General features: G+C 43.3%; 1 protein-coding gene across 1 annotated transcript in view; it reads left to right on the forward strand.

The window, feature by feature from the left end:
* The window catches only part of LOC139376789 (sidekick cell adhesion molecule 2b), a 459,837-nt gene that overhangs the window by 319,408 nt on the left and 118,729 nt on the right, over positions 1-21,700 (forward strand). The window contains exon 2 of the mRNA XM_071119717.1: positions 4,320-4,479. Within this exon, the coding sequence (XP_070975818.1) occupies positions 4,320-4,479 (160 nt within the window). The remainder of the gene's footprint in view (positions 1-4,319; positions 4,480-21,700) is intronic.

A 21,700-nucleotide genomic window follows, 5' to 3' on the forward strand; every position in this document is an offset into this window, starting at 1 on the left:
GTCCCTACATGTCCCTACATACCCCTACATGTCCCCACATACCCATACATGTCCCCACATACCCCTACATGTCTCTACATATCCCTACATGTCCCTACATATCCCTACATGTCCCCACATACCCCTACATGTCCCCACATACCCCTACATGCCCTACATACCCCTAAATATCCCCACATACCCCTACATGTCCCCACATACCCCTACATGTCCCCACATACCCCTACTGGACCTCAGTGGTCCAGTAAAACCTGTGTTGACTCTTCAGGCCCACCATTCATCCCTGTAAAGCAGCCCAGTCTCTTGGTTGTCTAATGAGAGAGCACAGAGGAGACATGTGATACCCATCAGTGTTCAATGTGTTATGGGGCTGGTCCCCACTATGTGCTCCTCTCTCTCTCTCTCTCTCTCTCTCTCTCTCTCTCTCTCTCTCTCTCTCTTTCTCTTTATCTCTCTATCACAGATAAAAGCACAGCCCAGATCACTAGGGAACAATTAGTCTCAGCCGTCTAATAAAATCTCTTGCACGCCTCAATCTCCCTCATTTTCATAAACTTCCCTCCTATTCTCCACCACGCATAACATTAGCATTAACCCACACTAAGGAGGCTGTGAAACCATCTATCTCTACAAGCCATCACCCTCCTATCCTCTACATTTTTATTTTTCCCTTCCAGTCTTTCTCATGTACATCATTCACCTCCTGGCTTTCTCTTCCATTTACCCCTCACTCCATCATACTGCCTACCAATTGTCTTCTCTACCATGTATCCCTCACTCCATCATACTGCCTACCAATTGTCTTCTCTTCCATTTATCCCTCACTCCATCATACTGCCTACCAATTGTCTTCTCTTCCATTTATCCCTCACTCCATCATACTGCCTACCAATTGTCTTCTCTTCCATTTATCCCTCACTCCATCATACTGCCTACCAATTGTCTTCTCTTCCATTTATCCCTCACTCCATCATACTGCCTACCAATTGTCTTCTCTTCCATTTATCCCTCACTCCATCATACTGCCTACCAATTGTCTTCTCTTCCATTTATCCCTCACTCCATCATACTGCCTACCAATTGTCTTCTCTTCCATTTATCCCTCACTCCATCATACTGCCTACCAATTGTCTTCTCTTCCATTTACCCCTCACTCCATCATACTGCCTACCAATTGTCTTCTCTTCCATTTATCCCTCACTCCATCATACTGCCTACCAATTGTCTTCTCTTCCATTTACCCCTCACTCTATCATACTGCCTACCAATTGTCTTCTCTTCCATTTATCCCTCACTCCATCATACTGCCTACCAATTGTCTTCTCTTCCATTTATCCCTCACTCCATCATACTGCCTACCAATTGTCTTCTCTTCCATTTATCCCTCACTCCATCATACTGCCTACCAATTGTCTTCTCTTCCATTTATCCCTCACTCCATCATACTGCCTACCAATTGTCTTCTCTTCCATTTATCCCTCACTCCATCATACTGCCTACCAATTGTCTTCTCTTCCATTTATCCCTCACTCCATCATACTGCCTACCAATTGTCTTCTCTTCCATTTATCCCTCACTCCATCATACTGCCTACCAATTGTCTTCTCTTCCATGTATCTCTCACTCCATCATACCGCCTACCAATTGTCTTCTCTTCCATTTACCCCTCACTCCATCATACTGCCTACCAATTGTCTTCTCTTCCATTTATCCCTCACTCCATCATACTGCCTACCAATTGTCTTCTCTTCCATTTATCCCTCACTCCATCATACTGCCTACCAATTGTCTTCTCTTCCATTTATCCCCTCACTCATCATACTGCCTACCAATTGTCTTCTCTTCCATTTATCCCTCACTCCATCATACTGCCTACCAATTGTCTTCTCTTCCATTTATCCCTCACTCCATCATACTGCCTACCAATTGTCTTCTCTTCCATTTATCCCTCATTCCATCATACTGCCTACCAATTGTCTTCTCTTCCATTTATCCCTCACTCCATCATACTGCCTACCAATTGTCTTCTCTTCCATTTATCCCTCATTCCATCATACTGCCTACCAATTGCCTTCTCTTCCATTTACCCCTCACTCCATCATACTGCCTACCAATTGTCTTCTCTTCCATTTATCCCTCACTCCATCATACTGCCTACCAATTGCCTTCTCTTCCATTTATCCCTCATTCCATCATACTGCCTACCAATTGTCTTCTCTTCCATTTATCCCTCACTCCATCATACTGCCTACCAATTGTCTTCTCTTCCATTTATCGCTCATTCCATCATACTGCCTACCAATTGTCTTCTCTTCCATCTATCCCTCACTCCATCATACTGCCTACCAATTGTCTTCTCTTCCATTTATCGCTCATTCCATCATACTGCCTACCAATTGCCTTCTCTTCTTGGCTACCTCTGTTTATAGACTGAATCCATCTCCATCTTTCCCCCTTTCTTTCATCAGTTTTACTAACCCTACCTCTGTTGGATTGGTGGAGCCAAAATAGCAGTGCAAAAACCAAGCCAATAGATCATTTTGACAGTTTAATTCCAATTCTTGATTATTAGCTCATTTGAAAATTATATTATCCAACCATCCAATTAAATTGGTCTATATTTACAATCATCATCAAGCACGAGGTGTTAATTGTAGTACCATCTATCAAGAGTGAGCTTTCACATCCACCAGGGAGTATGACAGTGAGGTGAATTTGGAGCTGGTTTGATGGAGGTGTGTGTGTGTGTTTGAATTGACTGAATTGTGTGTCCCCACAAGGCTAGTTATACAAGACTGTGTGTGTATGTTTGTGTGTGTGGGTGTGTGTGTGTGTGTGTGTGTGTGTGTGTGTGTGTGTGTGTAGCATCATCTATTCTGTTGTATCCTCAGTGCTCTGTACTCTTCACTCTGTGCTTCTACATGTTCACAAACACAGACAGAGAAAAGAGACAAAGCGAAATGGAGAGGCACGGAGAGAATGATGAAGGGATTTCAACCTTTTTCCTCTTCTATCTAACCCTGTTTGGGCTGGGGAAAGCATTTCCCTGTCTTTTTCCTCTTCTATCTAACCCTGTTTGGGCTGGGGAAAGCATTTCCCTGTCTTTTTCCTCTTCTATCTAACCCTGTTTGGGCTGGGGAAAGCATTTCCCTGTCTTTTTCCTCTTCTATCTAACCCTGTTTGGGCTGGGGAAAGCATTTCCCTGTCTTTTTCCTCTTCTATCTAACCCTGTTTGGGCTGGGGAAAGCATTTCCCTGTCTTTTTCCTCTTCTATCTAACCCTGTTTGGGCTGGGGAAAGCATTTCCCTGTCTTTTTCCTCTTCTATCTAACCCTGTTTGGGCTGGGGAAAGCATTTCCCTTGTCTTTTTCCTCTTCTATCTAACCCTGTTTGGGCTGGGGAAAGCATTTCCCTGTCTTTTTCCTCTTCTATCTAACCCTGTTTGGGCTGGGGAAAGCATTTCCCTGTCTTTTTCCTCTTCTATCTAACCCTGTTTGGGCTGGGGAAAGCATTTCCCTTGTCTTTTTCCTCTTCTATCTAACCCTGTTTGGGCTGGGGAAAGCATTTCCCTGTCTTTTTCCTCTTCTATCTAACCCTGTTTGGGCTGGGGAAAGCATTTCCCTGTCTTTTTCCTCTTCTATCTAACCCTGTTTGGGCTGGGGAAAGCATTTCCCTTGTCTTTTTCCTCTTCTATCTAACCCTGTTTGGGCTGGGGAAAGCATTTCCCTTGTCTTTTTCCTCTTCTATCTAACCCTGTTTGGGCTGGGGAAAGCATTTCCCTGTCTTTTTCCTCTTCTATCTAACCCTGTTTGGGCTGGGGAAAGCATTTCCCTGTCTTTTTCCTCTTCTATCTAACCCTGTTTGGGCTGGGGAAAGCATTTCCCTGTCTTTTTCCTCTTCTATCTAACCCTGTTTGGGCTGGGGAAAGCAATACAGTATGTCATGCTTAACAGAACCCATATCTCCAATCCACATATCTTAGCTCTTCTCGACTCATGAATCCTGTCTCATGAATCGCTGTATAATTATAATAATTGCTCGAGGAGGTGTGGTATATTGGCCATATACTACAAACCCCAGAGGTGCATTATTGCTATTATAAACTGGTTACCAACGTAATTAGAGCAGTAATATATACCCGTGGTATACAGTCTGAACCACTCTCTCTGTCCATATGTCTATGGGTATACTTATCTCTCTCTCTCTCTCTCTCTCTCTCTCTCTCTCTCTCTCTCTCTCTCTCTCTCTCTCTCTCTCTCTCTCTCTCTCTCTCTCTCTCTCTCTCTCTCTCTCTCTCTCTCTCTCTCTCTCTCTCTCCAGATGATGTGCCGCCCTACTTTAAGACGGAGCCGGTGCGGAGCCAGTTGCACCTGGAGCGTAACAGGCTGGTGTTGACATGTATGGCGGAGGGGAGCTGGCCCCTGGAGTTCAAATGGATCCATAATGGCACTGAGCTCACACGGTTCTCATTGGAGTACAGGTGAGTACTGCCACTGTATACTTTACACACCCCTATAGATCCAAAATGGAGAGAGAGAGAGAGAGAGAGAGAGAGAGAGAGAGAGAGAGAGAGAGAGAGAGAGAGAGAGAGAGACTTTAGTGTTAACTGGGAGATCTTAATCATGTGGCAAGCTCTGGTCTTATCTCTAGAAGTGGTGTGCTCTGTCGGAGGTCTAAATGGAACGTTGAGACGGTGAGCTGACACTGGACCTGTTACACCACACACTGGACTAAGGTGAACAAAGGTCTAGTGTTGATGGAGCTGCTTGCTGCTCTCTACAATGCCTCAGGGAGATAAAAACACGGACAGAGAGAACACAGCAGTAACAGTCAGTGCATCAGGACCAATACACAGATGGAAAACATAATGGCTCACGTCTTAGCGGGACCAATGCTCCTAATTACTGGACAGGCTATTGTCTGTCTGTGTTATTGAGTGATTGAGTGTGTGTGTTACTGGGTGATTGAGTGTGTGTGTGTTATTGGGTGATTGAGTGTGTCTGTGTTATTGGGTGAGTGATTTAGTGTTTGTTTGTGTGTGTGTGTTATCGGATGTTTGAGTGTGTGTCCTTGCATGTGTTTGTAGTAGCCCCATCCCTCACAATGTCCTCCCCAGTGACAGGTAAGGGGAGATGGGCAGTGGGAAGGTCAACGCCAGCCTTATGGTAATGAGGTTATGCAAGGTCTCTGGTGATCAACACTGTTTTAAAGACTCACACAGACACCAGGACACGCAACCTTCTGTCCTCAGGCCACTGATCAGGCCACTGATCAGGCCACTGATGTCACTGATGTCATGTGCGTGCGAACATGACACATGCATTTCTGTTTGCGTGCTTGCGTGAATACTTGTGTGTTTCCATGTGGGTTTGTGTGTTGAAAGAGAGATAAAGGGTGAAAGAGAGAGAGAGAGAGAGAGAGAGAGAGAGAGAGAGAGAGAGAGAGAGAGTTTGAAAGCTGGAGAGAATAAAAGACATCAGAGCAATGGAGGGAGGAGGTGGAGGAAGAGGAAGAGGAGTGTATGTATGGAGCCGTAAAGAGCACATCTGGCCTTGCCTTTTAACTCCCCTCCACTTTAGCTATCAGAGAGAAGCAGTGAATTCACATACAGACACGCTGCCTTAACAGCCTCTCTAAGCCCCTCTCCGCTCTACTCTTGTCAGGCCCTCTCCTCGCCTCATCTTCTCCTCCTCTGACTTAAAACCAGTAATCTTCTTCGTGCCTCGGCCCTGGCCCTGCCACCGAGCGTGTATATTTTTTATTAACAGAAACAATTTCATGCCAGCTCCGAACAAATTAACATGAGTTCAATCCAATAATATTCCTTGTCTAGAGGGGTAGGGGACAAGCTGGGCTCGCTAACTAAATAGCAGGCGTAAGAAGGAGGGGTGTGGAAATGTGAGTGTGGTATTAGAGTCGGAACCTTCACTGCTGTAACTTGGAACAACAGTAAGGGGAATAGACCAGGGATTTGTCCCAAATGACACCATATTCCCTAAATGGTGGGGCCCTGGACACATACTCCATAGTGTTTTACTATTGCTATGGTGCTTCATAAGCTTAACGTATCCCTCTTCGTCTGCTTGCAATGTCCTATCCAACCCAGGTGACACAGCAACACAGACATATGGTGGGCAGGGAAAATATATAGACTTTTCAGCTCAGGAGGCTAATATTCTTTATATTGCTATATTGTCCTCCCTCGTGGCACTCCTGTTATATTAGTGTCAGTGCAAAGAGCTGGAGCAGCTTTAGAATCATTACACATCTTAGAGAAGGAGTCTACAGGTGTACACAGTGCTCAATACAGACGCAAACACAAGCTGAACAACTCATCAGTGCTCACACGTTGTGTTGCGATGGCAGTGGCATCTTGTCCTGAGCAAATTGAATCATCTGCATTCCTACATTGTGAGAGCAAGACTCCTTTTCAGTGTAAAACGCCACAGACGGCACACGTTTTGGCTTGGGTACAGAGGTAGCATTTGCTTCTTTTCCTTGAGCAAACAAGCTCAAAGTTTGACTGTGAATAGTTTGGCTGAATAGTTGGATTGCTGTGTAGAGTAGAGAGCTGGGTAGCACAACTAGCATCCCGAGCAACTGAGTCTCTCCACAGTACAATACAATGGATTCTGTTCCATAACAGTATGCCATTCTGTTCCGCTCTCCCTGACGCGGTGAAAAGAAAACAAACATTTAAAGATGAACTACGCTTTATGCCACATCTTTTTCAGTGCGAAATCATTACACCTTCTGTATAACTGAAATAACCTTCTGTATAACTGAAAACATCCATTATGTCCTCTCTACATTCTTACCTCCCCCGTACACAATAACTTGACTCTCTCTCTCTCTCTCTCTCTCTCTCTCTCTCTCTCTCTCTCTCTCTCTCTCTCTCTCTCTCTCTCTCTCTCTCTCTCGCGCTATTTCTTTCTCTGTCTCTCTGCCTCTCTCTCTTTCTGTCTTTATTAGGGTTAGTCAGAGAGTGTGTGCATGTTTGAGTGTGTGGAGTTGAACAGTGTGCCTGGTCACGGAGTGCTCTAGTGTTAAGGGATTCATTCACTGAGACTTTTTAAATGCCATTCCATGCATAGTGTATTTACTGGGGATGTGTGTGCTTGTGAGGGGCCTATGAGAGGGTCCCCAACCTGCCGCATCCTTGCCACACTGTAACGTCATCAGTCCCACCTGTCACCGGCTCTGATTGTGGCATGGAAAGATCACATGATTGCACATGTGACATTTCCACGTTTTGCACATGTGAAATCATGTGAACCATGTGTTTTGGGAAGACTTCACACTTGAGGATATTTCCGTTTCAAATGTGGATTTTCACATTTGTCCTGCAAACAAAAATAAGTCTTTATAATAAACATACAGTGCTTTTAACATACATAGTTTTCAACGTACATATTTGACATACACTACACATGCCAAATGTATGTGGACACCCACTCGTCAGACCTCTCATTCCAAAATCATGGCTATTAATATGGAGTTGGTCTCTCCTTTGCTAATATAACAGCCGCCACTCTTCTGGGAAGGCTTTCCACTAGATGCTGGAACATTACTGGGGGGACTTGCCTCCATTCAGCCACAAGAGCATTAGTGAGGTCGGGAACTAATGTTGGGGGCGATGACTCCTGACTCGCAGTCGGCGTTCAAATTCATCCCAAAGGTGTTCGATGGGTTTTAGGTCAGGGCTCTGTGCAGGTCAGTCAAGTTCTTCCACACCAATCTCGACAACTCATTTCTGTATGGACCACGCTTTGTGTACTGGGGCATTGTCATGCTAAAACAGAAAAGGGCCTTCCCCAAACTGTTGCCACAAAGTTGGAAGTACAGAATCGTCTGGAATGTCATTGTATGCTGTAGCGTTAAGATTTCCCTTAACTGGAACTAAGGAGCCTAGTCCGAACCATGAAAAACAGCCCCAGACCATTATTCCTCCTCCACCAAACTTTACATTTGGCACTACGCATTGGGGCAAGTAGTGTTCTCCTGGCATCCTCCAAACCCAGATTCATCCATCAGACTGCCAGATGGTAAAGTGTGATTCATGACTTCAGAGAACGCGTTTCCACTGCTCCAGAATCCAATGGCGGCGAGCTTTACACCACTCCAGCCGACGCTTGGCAATACGCATGATGATCTTAGGCTTCTGTGCAGCTGCTCGGCCATGAAAACCCATTTCATGAAGCTCCCGACGAACAGTTATTGTGTTGACGTTGCTTCCAGAGGCAGTTTGGAACTCGGTAGAGAGTGTTGCAGACAATTTTTTCTCGCTACACGCTTGTGTGGTCTACCACATCACGGCTGAGTCGTTGTTGCTCCTAGACGTTTTCACTTCACAATAACAGCAATTACAGTTGACCGGGGCAGCTCTAGCAGGGCAGAAATTTCACGAACTGACTTGTTGAAAAGGTGGCATCCTATGGCAATTGAAAGTAATTGAAAGTCAATGAGCTCTTCAGTAAGGCCATTCTACTGCCAATATTTGTCTATGGAGATTGCATGGCTGTGTGCTCCATTTTATATACCTGTCAGCAAAAGGTGTGGCTGAAATAGCCAAATCGACAAATTTTAAGGGGTGTCCACATGCGTTTGTATACAGTGCATTCGAAAGTATTCAGACCCCTTGACCTTTTCCACATTTTATTATGTTACAGCCTTATTCAAAAATGTATTAAATCATTTTTACCCCTCATGAATCTACACACAATATCCCATAAAGACAAAGCAAAACCTTTTTTTCCGACCTTTTACTTAGTACTTTGTTCAAGCACTTTTGGCAGCTTTTACAGCCTCGAGTCTTCTTGGGTATGACGCTACAAGCATGGCACACCTGTATTTGGGGAATTTCTCCCATTCTTCTCTGCAGATCCTCTGACGATCTGTCAGGTTGGATATGGAGCGTTGCTGCACAGCTATTTGAAAATACTGCCCCCTAGTTACAAAGACATTTTTGCAAATGTATTGAAAATAAAAAACTGAAATATCACTTCTACATAAGTGTGCCTCTTTAATTACACATTATCTTCCAAAGTATGCTGAACAGTGTCAAAGGTGTTGTTCGACTTGCATCAGCATAACTATTAAACGCTTAAACGGAACCTCTACAGTATCGGTGGGTCACCCGCGGGACGGTTGAGCTAACGTAGGCTAACGTGATTAGCATGAGGTTGTAAATAACAAGAACATTTCCCAGGACATAGACATATCTGATAGTGGCAGAAAGCTTAAATTCTTGCTAATCTAACTGCACTGTCCAATTCACAGTAGCAATTACAGTGAAATAATACCATGCTATTGTATGAGAAGTGCACAGTTATGACATTTAAAATGTATTAATAAACCAATTAGGCACAATTAGGCAGACTTGATACAACATTTTGTGGCCAAAATCTAAATTGCGCCTGGGCTAGAATAATACATTATGGCCTTTCTCTTGCATTTCAAAGATGGTAAAAAATATATATATATTTAAATGCATGTTTTTTTCTTTGTATTACCTTTTACCAGATCTAATGTGTTATATTCTCCTACATTAATTTAACATTTCCACAAACTTCAAAGTATTTCCTTTCAAATGGTCTCAAGAATATGCATATCCTTGCTTCAGGTCCTGAGTTACAGACAGTTAAATTTGTGTATGTCATTTTAGGTGAACATTTTAAAAAGGGGTGGTTATTAAACTGCTCCAACACTTCCACTGATGGTTGGCACAAATACACATATATTTAACCACATCCCCAAGTATGCTACTGAAATCCAACCGGTACATTGCCCCCACCTATATTTTAAAGCAGTGATGATTGTACCTTATATTCAAAATATTGGGTACAAAAATCTCCCATACCTACAAGGTACCGATCTGTACCTTGTGAGTTTATATGTGTAGCTGTGAAGTGTGCCTTTGACCTTTTTGTACCCCACGGTACCCTAACCATACCCATATGTTTTGAGAGTGTGTTAATATACAGTACCAGTCACATTTGGACAGACCTACTCATTCCAGGTTTAACTGTTTTTTACATTGTAGAATAATAGTGAAGACATGAACACTATTAAATGACATATTGAATCATGTGGTAACAAAAATAGTGTTAAACAAATCTAAATATATTTTATATTTGAGATTCTTCAAAGTAGCCACCCTTTGTCTTGATGACAACTTTGCACACTCTTGGCATTCTCTCAACTAGCTTCATGAGGTAGTCACCTGGAATGCATTTCAATTAACAGGTGTGCCTTGTTAAAAGTTATTTTCTGGAATTTATTTCATTCTTAATGCATTTGAGCCAATCAGTTGTGTTGTGACAAGGTAGGGTTGGTATACAGAAGAAAGCCATATTTGGTAAAATACCAAGTCCATATTATGGCAAGAACAGCTCAAATAAGCAAAGATAAACGACGGTCAGTCAATAAGGAACATTTCAAGAACTTGTTCAAATCTAAAATATACTGTATTTTGATTTGTTTATGTGTTTTTTGGTTACTCCATGTGTTATTTCATAGTTTTTAAGTCTTCACTATTATTCTACAATGTAGAAAATAGTACAAATGTAGAAAGACCCTTGAATGAGTAGGTGTGTCGAAACTTTGACTGGTACTGTATGTTCCAAGCCACAAGTATGAACAAAGTGGCACTGCAGAAACAAACATTGATTCACTCCTAACCAATAGGTTGCAAGTTTGTATACTCTATGTCATGTGTCTTTGAGCACTGCTAGTTTTACATTGGTGGTGATATATATAAACTCCCCCTGACTGGGGATAATTGTACAATTATTTACTGGTTTCTGGGAAGCTTTTAGCAAATTTCAGAAATGCGTTCTTGCCAATAAGTCTGTTGCAATATCTCTTTCATGCTCACTGATCTGGTGGTGTAGATTCACTGTATTATAACATTGCAGGTTGTAGCGAGCAAAGGGTTATTAGTTTAAATTCCATTTAACACTAGAACCGCCTGGCCTTTCTGCCTATAAGTACCCACTAGAGAATGTTTTCGGGCATCCCTTCCACACGGTGTAATAATAGGAGACAAGCGCAGGAACACATAATGGGGGGTTTTATTTTCTAGACCCAAACAAAAGAGTGAGGTGTAAACCTCTAAATAATACACGGGACGAGACCCGTAAAACAAGTGCACAATAACACGTAGCATGGAAGCCGATACAACAGCAGAGGTACTCACAAGACCAACAGACATGGTAACAATAACCGACAAGGACAATGGGGAACAGAGGGCACATTTATACACATACTAATCAGGGGAATGCGAACCAGGTGTGCGTAATGAGACAAGACAGTCCGGGGTTGGTGGTAATGAATCCAGTTTAGTGACGCCTAGAAGGCCGGTGACGTAGACCGGAGCTGGTGAAGGGAATGAGCAGCAGACGCGTTGCACCAGCAGCGGGACAACACCGGCCTCGAGGACTACCACAGGGACACGGTGCGGCATCGGTCAGGGCGGTGAAAATCCCTGTTCTGCGAAGTGTCCAGAATGTCCACCGCAGGAACCCAGCACCGCTCCTCTGGGCCATACCCCTCCCTGTCAATGAGGTCCTGGAGACGCCCCGCCCGACGCCTCGAATCCAGGACTTCACGGACAGAGTACGCGGACCTCCCTCGATGTCCAGAGGAGGAGGCGGGACGTCACTGGGTCCAGCATCAGCGAGCGGACCAGGCACATGATAAGTCGGGCTAATACGGTAATCAACAGGGAGTTGCAAACTATACGTTACCTCATTAACCCTCATCAGGAGTTTAAACGGCCCAACAAACCGCAGGCTCAGCGTCCTGCAGGGCAGGCGGAGGGGCAGGTTCCGGGTGGAGAGCCAGAAACAATGCCTTTTTTTGTGACTTTTTCGAATCATAGTCGCACACATCGTTGTAGCCCTTCATATACCAATGTTTTAATAAGATTTGTGTCACAAATAAAGTGGCCAAATAACTTCTTAAAATTAAGCACATTAATCCGCTTTATAAGCGGTGTAAAGCCTAGCTGGTTTATACAGGAAAAGCAGCGTGTGAGTTTCAAGTTTGGGGAAGATCATTTTCACCAAAAATATTCACCTTTATAATAAAAGCATTACATGCATAATTGCATTTGCGGTCACTTTTGATCAAGTTTTTTCCCGCTAATGGAACATTTGCGCTTGTAGCCTAGTACCATGTGTGCATTTCTGTGCTTATAATGTGAATAAATAGCCTAATAGCTTATCAGCATTTTAAGCTAAACGTTCTGATCTGTTGTGTCAGCCACATTGCATAAAAACGTTGTTTTTTTTATGTTAGTGGATGTATTAATTTGGGATCTATCACATCCCACAACTGTCCCAGACTATTTTGGAATATTTATTTCTTGCAAAGAATCGGTCGACTTTTGTACTATGGGGTACATAATAGATTGACATAGATTGACATGGGCGGCAGGGTAGCCTAGTGGTTAGAGCGTTGTTCAATTAACCGGAAGGTTGCAAGTTCAAGCCCCCGAGCTGACAAGGTACAACTCTGTCGTTCTGCCCCTGAACAGGCAGTTAACCCACTGTTCCTAGGCCGTCATTGAAAATAAGAATTTGTTCTTAACTGACTTGCCTGGTAAAATAGACTAGTGTTTTTGCTGTTTCTTAGGCCTATTTGTCTTGTTGGCTGGTGAAAGTAAATGTGGACAGTTCTTCCAATATCTTAAATATGCACCTCGGAATTGTGCGCAGTTGCGTCTCGATATGTCTGTCTTCACTTGTCGCCTGTGAGAAAGGCCCGATCACATGATGGAGAGCCATGTAGGTGAGAGGTGCTTCGGATTGCGCAGCACACTCAGGGAGAAGGCGCCAACACAGCAATCCGGGCTGCAAAATGCATGGATATTTTTAGGGTGCCGTACGGCCAGAAAGGGGATGCTGCAGTGAAATTCGAGGCATTATCAAGTGCTTGTCAAATTGTGATTGAGAGACTATTGGAGTGTGTACAGCCCATGCAAAAAAATGCCTTTCAAGTGACTTTTTTCAAATCAACATTAGAGTCGCATCATGCCCAACGTAGAACAACTAAAGTTACATGAATAACTTTCAATTAAGCATTTAAAAATATATATATTTAACCTTTATTTAACTAGGCAAGTCAGTTCTTATTTACAATGACGACCTACCAAAAGGCAAAAGGCGGGGAGAAAACAAACATTGCGACAAGAGAGACAACACAACACTACATAAAGAGAGACCTAATACAACAACATACCAAGGCAGCAACACATGACAACACAGCATGGTAGCAACACAACATGACAACAACATGGTAGCAACACAACACGGTAGCAGCACAAAACATGGTTCAAACATTATTGGGCACAGACAACAGCACAAAGGGAAAGAAGGTAGAGACAACAATACATCACGCAAAGCAGCCACAACTGTCAGTAAGAGTGTCCGTGATTGAGTCTTTGAATGAAGAGATTGAGATAAAACTGTCCAGTTGGAGTGTTTGTTGCAGCTCGTTTCAGTCGCTAGCTGCAGTGAACTGAAAAGGCCCAGGGATGTGTGTTTTGGGGACCTTTAACAGAATGTGACTGGCAGAATGGGTGTGGTATGTGAAGGATGAGGGCTGCAGTAGATATCTCAGGTAGAGGGGAGTGAGGCCTAAGAGGGTTTTATAAATAAGCATCAACCAGTGGGTCTTGCAATGGGTATACAGAGATGACCAATTTACAGAGGATTATAGAGTGCAGTGGTGTGTCCTATAAGGAGCATTGGTGGCAAATCTGATGGCTGAATGGTAAAGAACATCTAGCCGCTCGTGAGCACCCTTACTTGCCGATCTATAAAGTATGTCTCCGTAATCTAGCATGGGTAGGATGGTCATCTGAATCAGGGCTAGTTTGGCAGCTGGGGTGAAAGAGGAAACAATAGAGGAAACCAATTCTAGATTTAACTTCATCCTGCAGCTTTGAAATGTGCTGAGAGAAGGACTGTGCACCATCTAGCCATACTCCCAAGTACTTGAATGAGGTGACTACCTCAAGCTCTAAACCCTTCTTCCTGTGGGAAGAATGGCATTCTTCTTACCAGACCACATGACATTTGTTTTGGAGGTGTTCAGAACAAGGTTAAGGGTAGAGAACGCTTGTTGGACATTAAGAAAGCTTGGTTGTAGAAAAATGCTTAACTTCTTGTTAAAACTTCTTAGGGTTGAAATCCCGTTAATGGGATTGATATGACAACAGCCAGTGAAAGTGCAGAGCGCCAAATTCAAAACATCAGAAATCTCATAATTAAAATTCCTCAAACATATATGTATTTTATACCATTTTAAAGGTTATATTGTTGTTAACCACAGTGTCTGATTTCAAATAGGCTTTACAGCAAAAGCACCACAAACGATTATGTTAGGTCACCACCAAACGACAATAAATACAGCCATTTTTTCCAGCCAAAGATAGCAGTCACAAAAAGCACAAATAGAGATAAAATTAATCACTAACCTTTGATGATCTTCATCAGATGACACTCATATGACTTTATGTTACACAATACATGTATGTTTTGTTTGATAAAGTTCATATTTATCAAAATATGAGTTTACATTGGCGCGTTACATTCACTAGTTCCAAAAACATCCAGTGATTTTGCATAGCCACATGATTCAACAGAAATACTCATCATAAATGTAGATGATAATACAAGTTATACACATGGAATTATAGATATACCTCTCCTTAATGCAACCGCTGTGTCTGATTTTTTTTTAACTTTACGGAATAAGCACACCATGCAATAATCTGAGACAGCGCTCAGAAGAAATAGTCACAATAGCCGCCATGTTGGCGTGAACATAAACAAGAAATTACATGATAAATATTCCCTTACCTACATCCATGGGAGACAGACACACTAATCTATTGATACAGTTGAATCTGTGCACACACTACGATACTCCTATACCTAGATTTACATAGATATTCCTGTTGGGGATTTGTATTTATAGTCTTCATCAGAAAGCACTCCAGGAATCCCAGGTCCACAATAAATGTTTGTTTTTTTCGATGGTATACATATCCAAACGCTCATTCTGGTCAGCGTTATGTCGGACAAAAACTTCAAAAAGTTATATTACAGGTCGAAGAAACATTTCAAACTAAGTACAGAATCAATCATTAGGATGTTTTTAACATATAGCTCCAATAAAGTTCCAACCGGAGTATTCCTTTGATGAGCAATGGAACGCAAGTGGATACCATGAGGAATGCGCGTGATCAGAAAATGGCTGACTGACAGTCCCCTGATAGATTCTGCTCTCATTCAGTCCCACAATACAGTAGAAGTCTCATTCAAATTGCTATAGACGGCTGGCATCTAGTGGAAGCCCTAGGAAATGCAACATCATTAATATCTCAAGGGGATTTCATTGGGAACTGTGGTGAATACATACCAAGCTCAGATTTCTCACTTCCTGTTTTGATTTCTCCTCAGGATTTTGCCTGCCATATGAGTTCTGTTATACTCACAGACATCATTCAAACAGGTTAAGAAACTTTAGAGTGTTTTCTATCCAATACTAATAATAATATGCATATATTAGCAACTGAGACTGAGGAGCAGGCAATTTACTTTGGGAAATGTATTCATCCAAGCTACTCAATACTGCCCCCCAGCCATAAGAAGTTAATTCATCCGCTGTGTCAGATTTCAAAAAGGCTTTACGGCGAAAGCACACTATGCGATTGTCTGAGGACAGCGCCCCGCACACAAAAGCATTAAAAACATTTTACAACCAGGCAGGTATGCCATGAAAGTCAGAAATAGCGATAAAATAAATGCCTTACCTTTGAAGATCTTCTTCTGTTGGCACTCCAAAAGGTCCCAGCTACATCACAAATAGTCCTTTTGTTCGATAAATCCCCAAAAACTCAGTTTAACTGCCGCGCTTCATTCAATAATCCACCGGTTTCCCTCCTTCAAAATGCATGCAAAATGAATTCCAAACGTTACCAATAAACTTCTCCAAACATGTCAAACAACATTTTTAACCAGTTGGATCTCTAGTGGCGCTATTTCATTTTTGGATAAAAAACGTTCCCGTTTTAAGCGCAATATTTTGTCACGAAAAGATGCTCGACTATGCATATTATTGACCGTTTTGGAAAGAAAACACTCTGAAGTTTCAGAATCTGCAAAGATATTGTCTGTAAGTGCCCCAGAACTCATTCTACAGGCGAAACCAAGATGATACGTCAAGCAGGAAATGAGCAGAATCTCTGAAGCTCTGTTTTCCATTGTCTCCTTATATGGCTGTGATTGCGCAAGGAATGAGCCTACACTTTCTGTCGTTTCCCCAAGGTGTTTGCAGCATTGTGACGTATTTGTAGGCATATCATTGGAAGATTGACCATAAGAGACTACATTTTCCAAGTGTCCGCCTGGTGTCCTGCGTGGAAATCGGTGCGCAAACGCCAGCTGCTAGTACTTTTCCATTTGATTGAGGGGAGAAACCATGCATCCACGAACGATATATCATTGAAGAGATATGTGAAAAACACCTTGAGGATTGATTCTAAACAACGTTTGCCATGTTTTCAGTCGATATTATGGAGTTAATTTGGAAAAAAGTTCGCGTTTTGAGGACTGAATTTGCGTTTTTTTTTTTGGTAGCCAAATGTGATGTACAAAACGGAGCTATTTCTAATACACAAAGAATCTTTTTGGAAAAACTGAGCATCTGCTATCTAACTGAGAGTCTCCTCATTGAAAACATCCAAAGTTCTTCAAAGGTAAATGATTTTATTTGAAGGCTTTTATGTTTTTGTTGAAATGTTGCGTGCTGGATGCTAACGCTAATGCTAACGCTAAATGCTACGCTAGCTAGCCACTTTTACACAAATAATTGTTTTCCTATGGTTGAGAAGCATATTTTGAAAATCTGAGATGACAGTGTTGTTTACAAAAGGCTAAGCTTGAGAGATGGCATATTTATTTCATTTCATTTGCGATTTTCATGAATAGTTAACGTTGCGTTATGGTAATGAGCTTGAGTCTGTATTCCTGATACCGGATCCGGGATGGGGAGATCAGAGAGGTTAATCAAACCTCAGGTACCCTAATACGTAAATAAACAATCAAATTTAAGATGGAGAATTGTTATTGTCTTTACCGGAGATAAACAACAAAGAAAACGCTCTCATCCACGCGCATGAAAAAACTACAGCCAAAATGGGAGCCACTTAGAAACACTACAAATTCTAGCTCCTTTTTCCAAAAACAAGCCTGAAACTCTTTCTAAAGACATCTAGTGGAAGCACTAGGAACTGCAATCTGGGAGGTTTTCGCCTCATATTAAACATGACAGCCATTGGAAACAGTGTTGGGCTGAATTTGTTTTTTTCTGGATGGTTTGACCTCGGGTTTTCGCCTGCCATATCAGTTCTGTTATACTCACAGACATTATTTTAAAGGTTGTAGAAACTTTAGATTGTTTTCTATCCAACTCTACCAATTATATGCATATCCTAGCTTCTGGGCCTGAGTAACAGGCAGTTCACTTTGGGCACGCTTTTCATCCAGACGTCAAAATACTGCCCCCTATCCCAAAGAGGTTATTAATGAAGTGGTTATTAAAGAGCTCAGCCTGCTTCTTGTCAGTAACAACCACATCATCAACATTAAGGGACATGGGCAGCTGTGAGAAGGAGGGTTTATTCTCCAAGTCTTTAACCTTTTTCCAGAACTTCTTCGGGTTAGACCCACAGAGAGAGAACTACTCCTTAAAGTAACTAATTTTGGCCTTCTGGATAGCCTGAGTGCACTTATTTCTCATTTGCCTGAACGAGAGCCAGTCAGCCTGAGTATGTGTGTTCCGAGCCTTTCGCCAAATGCAATTTTTAAGATGGAGTAACTTGGCAAGATCACGGTTGAACCAGGGGCTGAACCTGTTTATAATTATAATTTTCTTTATGGGGTGTGTTTGTTAACAATACCACTGAAAATATCAAAATAGAAGATCCAAGCGTCTTCGACAGAGGGGATCAAGCTGATTCTATACCATTTTACAGAGGCCAGTTCATGAAGGAAGGCTTGCTCATTAAAGTTTTTTAGCAAGCGTCTATGACAAATTAGGACAGGTCGTTTCACTGAGCAGCCGTTACAAACACAGGCTGTAAAACAGTGATCACTAAGGTCATTACAGATAACACCAGACTGATACCTATCAGGATTATTTGTGAGGATAACATCGAGGAGAGTAGCTTTTGAGTGAGGAGTGAGGAGAGTGTTTGGAGTCATACCTTGTGGGATTGGTTAGAATAGGATGGAAGGCCAAAAGTCTGTGTAACCAATAGAGAGTCAGAGTCCCGAGTGTGGGAACAAACATATTCATTCCCACGGTCTGGTAAAGCAAGTTTGTAGTCAACAAAGTATGCAGGAGTCATGAGGCAAATAGCAAAATAGCAAAATGCACAAGAAAAAAATTAAATAAATAACAACTTGGGGCTAGCCATTGTAAGTTCAGAGTCACTCGCCCCAACAGTGTGTGTCTGCTGGAGGCGAGGGAAAGCTCAGGAGAGAGGGGGGAGTGTGGTGGGGGCACCTGTACCACACAGGGGGAGGCAGGCCAGGGAGAGAGGGGTGAGTGTGGTGGAGGCACCTGTACCAGACAGAAGGAGACAGGCCAGGGAGAGAGGGGTGAGTGTGGTGGAGGCACCTGTACCAGACAGGGGGAGACAGGCCAGGGAGAGAGGGGTGAGTGTGGTAGAGGCACCTGTACCAGACAGAGGGAGACAGGCCAGGGAGAGAGGGGTGAGTGTGGTGGAGGCACCTGTACCAGACAGGGGGAGACAGGCCAGGGAGAGAGGGGTGAGTGTGGTGGAGGCACCTGTACCAGACAGGGGGAGACAGGCCAGGGAGAGAGGGGTGAGTGTGGTGGAGGCACCTGTACCAGACAGAGGGAGACAGGCCAGGGAGAGAGGGGTGAGTGTGGTGGAGGCACCTGTACCAGACAGAGGGAGACAGGCCAGGGAGAGAGGGGTGAGTGTGGTGGAGTCACCTGTACCAGACAGAGGGAGACAGGACTGGGAGAGAGGGGTGAGTGTGGTGGAGGCACCTGTACCAGACAGAGGGAGACAGGCCAGGGAGAGAGGGGTGAGTGTGGTGGAGGCACCTGTACCAGACAGGGGGAGACAGGCCAGGGAGAGAGGGGTGAGTGTGGTGGAGGCACCTGTACCAGACAGAGGGAGACAGGCCAGGGAGAGAGGGGTGAGTGTGGTGGAGGCACCTGTACCAGACAGGGGAAGACAGGCCAGGGAGAGAGGGGTGAGTGTGGTGGAGGCACCTGTACCAGACAGGGGAAGACAGGCCAGGGAGAGAGGGGTGAGTGTGGTGGAGGTACCTGTACCAGACAGGGAAAGACAGGCCAGGGCAGACGGTGAACAGATCGGCAGGTGGAATCCAAGCAGCAGTGCAGCAGGCAACGGGAGTAGGTGTCACACCCACTTGGGAGAAGCTTTTACTTCTGGAGGCAGATTTATTGTAGAAAATGCCAGTAAATGGTCTTTGAACAGCAGGAGGGGGCTTCAGAGGACGCTTCAAAGACTCCTGCCACTTGTTGAGCCCAAAGGCATTGACACATTTTACTTCACACCTCATTGCTAATTGAAGTTGTATCTGGTCTGTCCTTGCAAGCCTGGCAGCCTTAACTAAGCATTCAGTCCCCATAAAGTAAAATATATCATTGTAATGTACTTTATTTTTCCTTTATTTATTTATTTTTTCTTCTTCTTGGCTTTCAAAATAGCATCAGACCAAACACTACTCATTCAGTCCCAGGTTGGATGGTGTCCTCAGGTTTCTGCTGTTTGTTTGCTTGAGCACCCTTCGTATAGCTTGGAAAAAGGAAACCTTGGAAGCAGTAATCTCTCCGGTTAATTTTGGATCAAATTTGCTTGTAGGTTTGCAGTTTTGATCTGGAGCGAAGGCCATGCTGTGGAGGGTAGCATCCTGCATATGTACCTCTATTAAAGCATTGCTCCTCTCCTCTCTTCCAAAACCCATCAGTCACAAGATGACTCTCCCAGCTTCAGCCACAGTGCTAGAGGTCCGGCTGCATGCCCACAACACTACTCCCACAGAGTCTAATCTATCCACAGGGTCCTCCAATTTTTGGCTCTGTCCAAGCTGTCTCAGTGTTAGACTAAGGATAATCAATTGGTCTAGTTCCAAAATGCAAAGAAAAATATATACACATTGAGGTGATGTCTCTGTCTCCAGTGTCTGAGTGAGAATATAGGAATAGCTGTTTCTTTGTGAACTGCTCAACACAGAATAGCCATGTGCTCACTCCCTCAGATCGTTTGGAGAACATATTTCTATTTTATTCAGCTTTCTTCAATTGAATTCTTCATGCTATAAAATCTTATAATATAATGCCACGGAATTATACGCAAATCTTGTCTGCTAAATGAACTAGTGTAGCCCACAGCCATATGGCATAGCCACATTAGGACCTAACACAAGGACAACTCAGAGCATGCTATTCTTTTCTTCTGAAATGGACTACATTTTCTTCATATCTATATTACATGGATTTATTAGAATGGCTTCTAAGCCAGGAGATGCTAAATGTGTTTATGTTAGTTAACGGTCAATTACAGTGAGACCGACAGTTATTTCCTTGACAATAACCGGCTGATTACATTTTGTGACCACCACAGTCCTAGTACCAACCCACAAGGGTGGGCAACAACACATCTTCCATGCTGATCCTCAACACTGGGGCTGCTCAGGGACGTGTGCTTAGTCCCCTCCTGTACTCCATGTTCACCCATGACTGCGTGGCCAAACACGACTCAACACCATCATTAAGTTTGCTGAGGACACAACAGTGGTAGACCTGATTACCAACAACAATGAGACAGCCTATAGGGAGGAGGTCAGAGACCTGGCATTGTTGTGCCAGGACAACAACCTCTCCCTGAATGTGATGTCATGACGTTGGCCTGATGGGGGAGGTTTATGACCCCATAAATACCTTTCCCTTTTTCTCTATCCCTACTCTACAGAGTGACTCTTGGGAAGTCCTTTGTTAACATAGAGAGTCTTATAACATCAAAAGGGTGGGGAAATGAACCATATTTCGGTAATCCAACCAGCTGAAAATATATCGTTTTTAACATTTTACAGCGCGCCTTGTCAAATCAAATCAAACTGTATTTGTCACATGTGCCGAATACAACAGGTGTAAACCTGGTACTTGAAGAATATGATGCCAGATCAGTTGTCATCTGAGACATTATTACTAATGATAGGATGACATAAACTGTATCTTGGAAAGTCTACACATTATAGTTATCAGATTCACATGGAATGGTTGTGCAATTTAAATGTTTAAATATGAAACTATTTGTGAAAAGATTAAATGTAATTTCGCTTCTTAATGAGAGAACAATTTGTCATAGAGTAAACTCTGCCAACTCAGTGGCCCCGCCCATGTGAACAGACAGTGGTTGTAAACTATGAAACACGGCATAGCCAAAGACACGACAGTGAGCAAGACAAAGGAGCTGATCGTGTACTACAGAAAAAAGCTGGCCGAACAGGCCCCCATTGACAACGGGGCTGTAGTGGATCGGGTTGAGAGTTTCAAGTTCCTTGGTGTCCACATCACCAACGAACTATCATGGTTCAAACACACCAAGACGGTCGTGAAGAGGGCAC

The sequence above is a fragment of the Oncorhynchus clarkii genome, chromosome 20, assembly GCF_045791955.1.
Source record: "Oncorhynchus clarkii lewisi isolate Uvic-CL-2024 chromosome 20, UVic_Ocla_1.0, whole genome shotgun sequence".
Taxonomy (NCBI): Eukaryota; Metazoa; Chordata; class Actinopteri; order Salmoniformes; family Salmonidae; genus Oncorhynchus; species Oncorhynchus clarkii.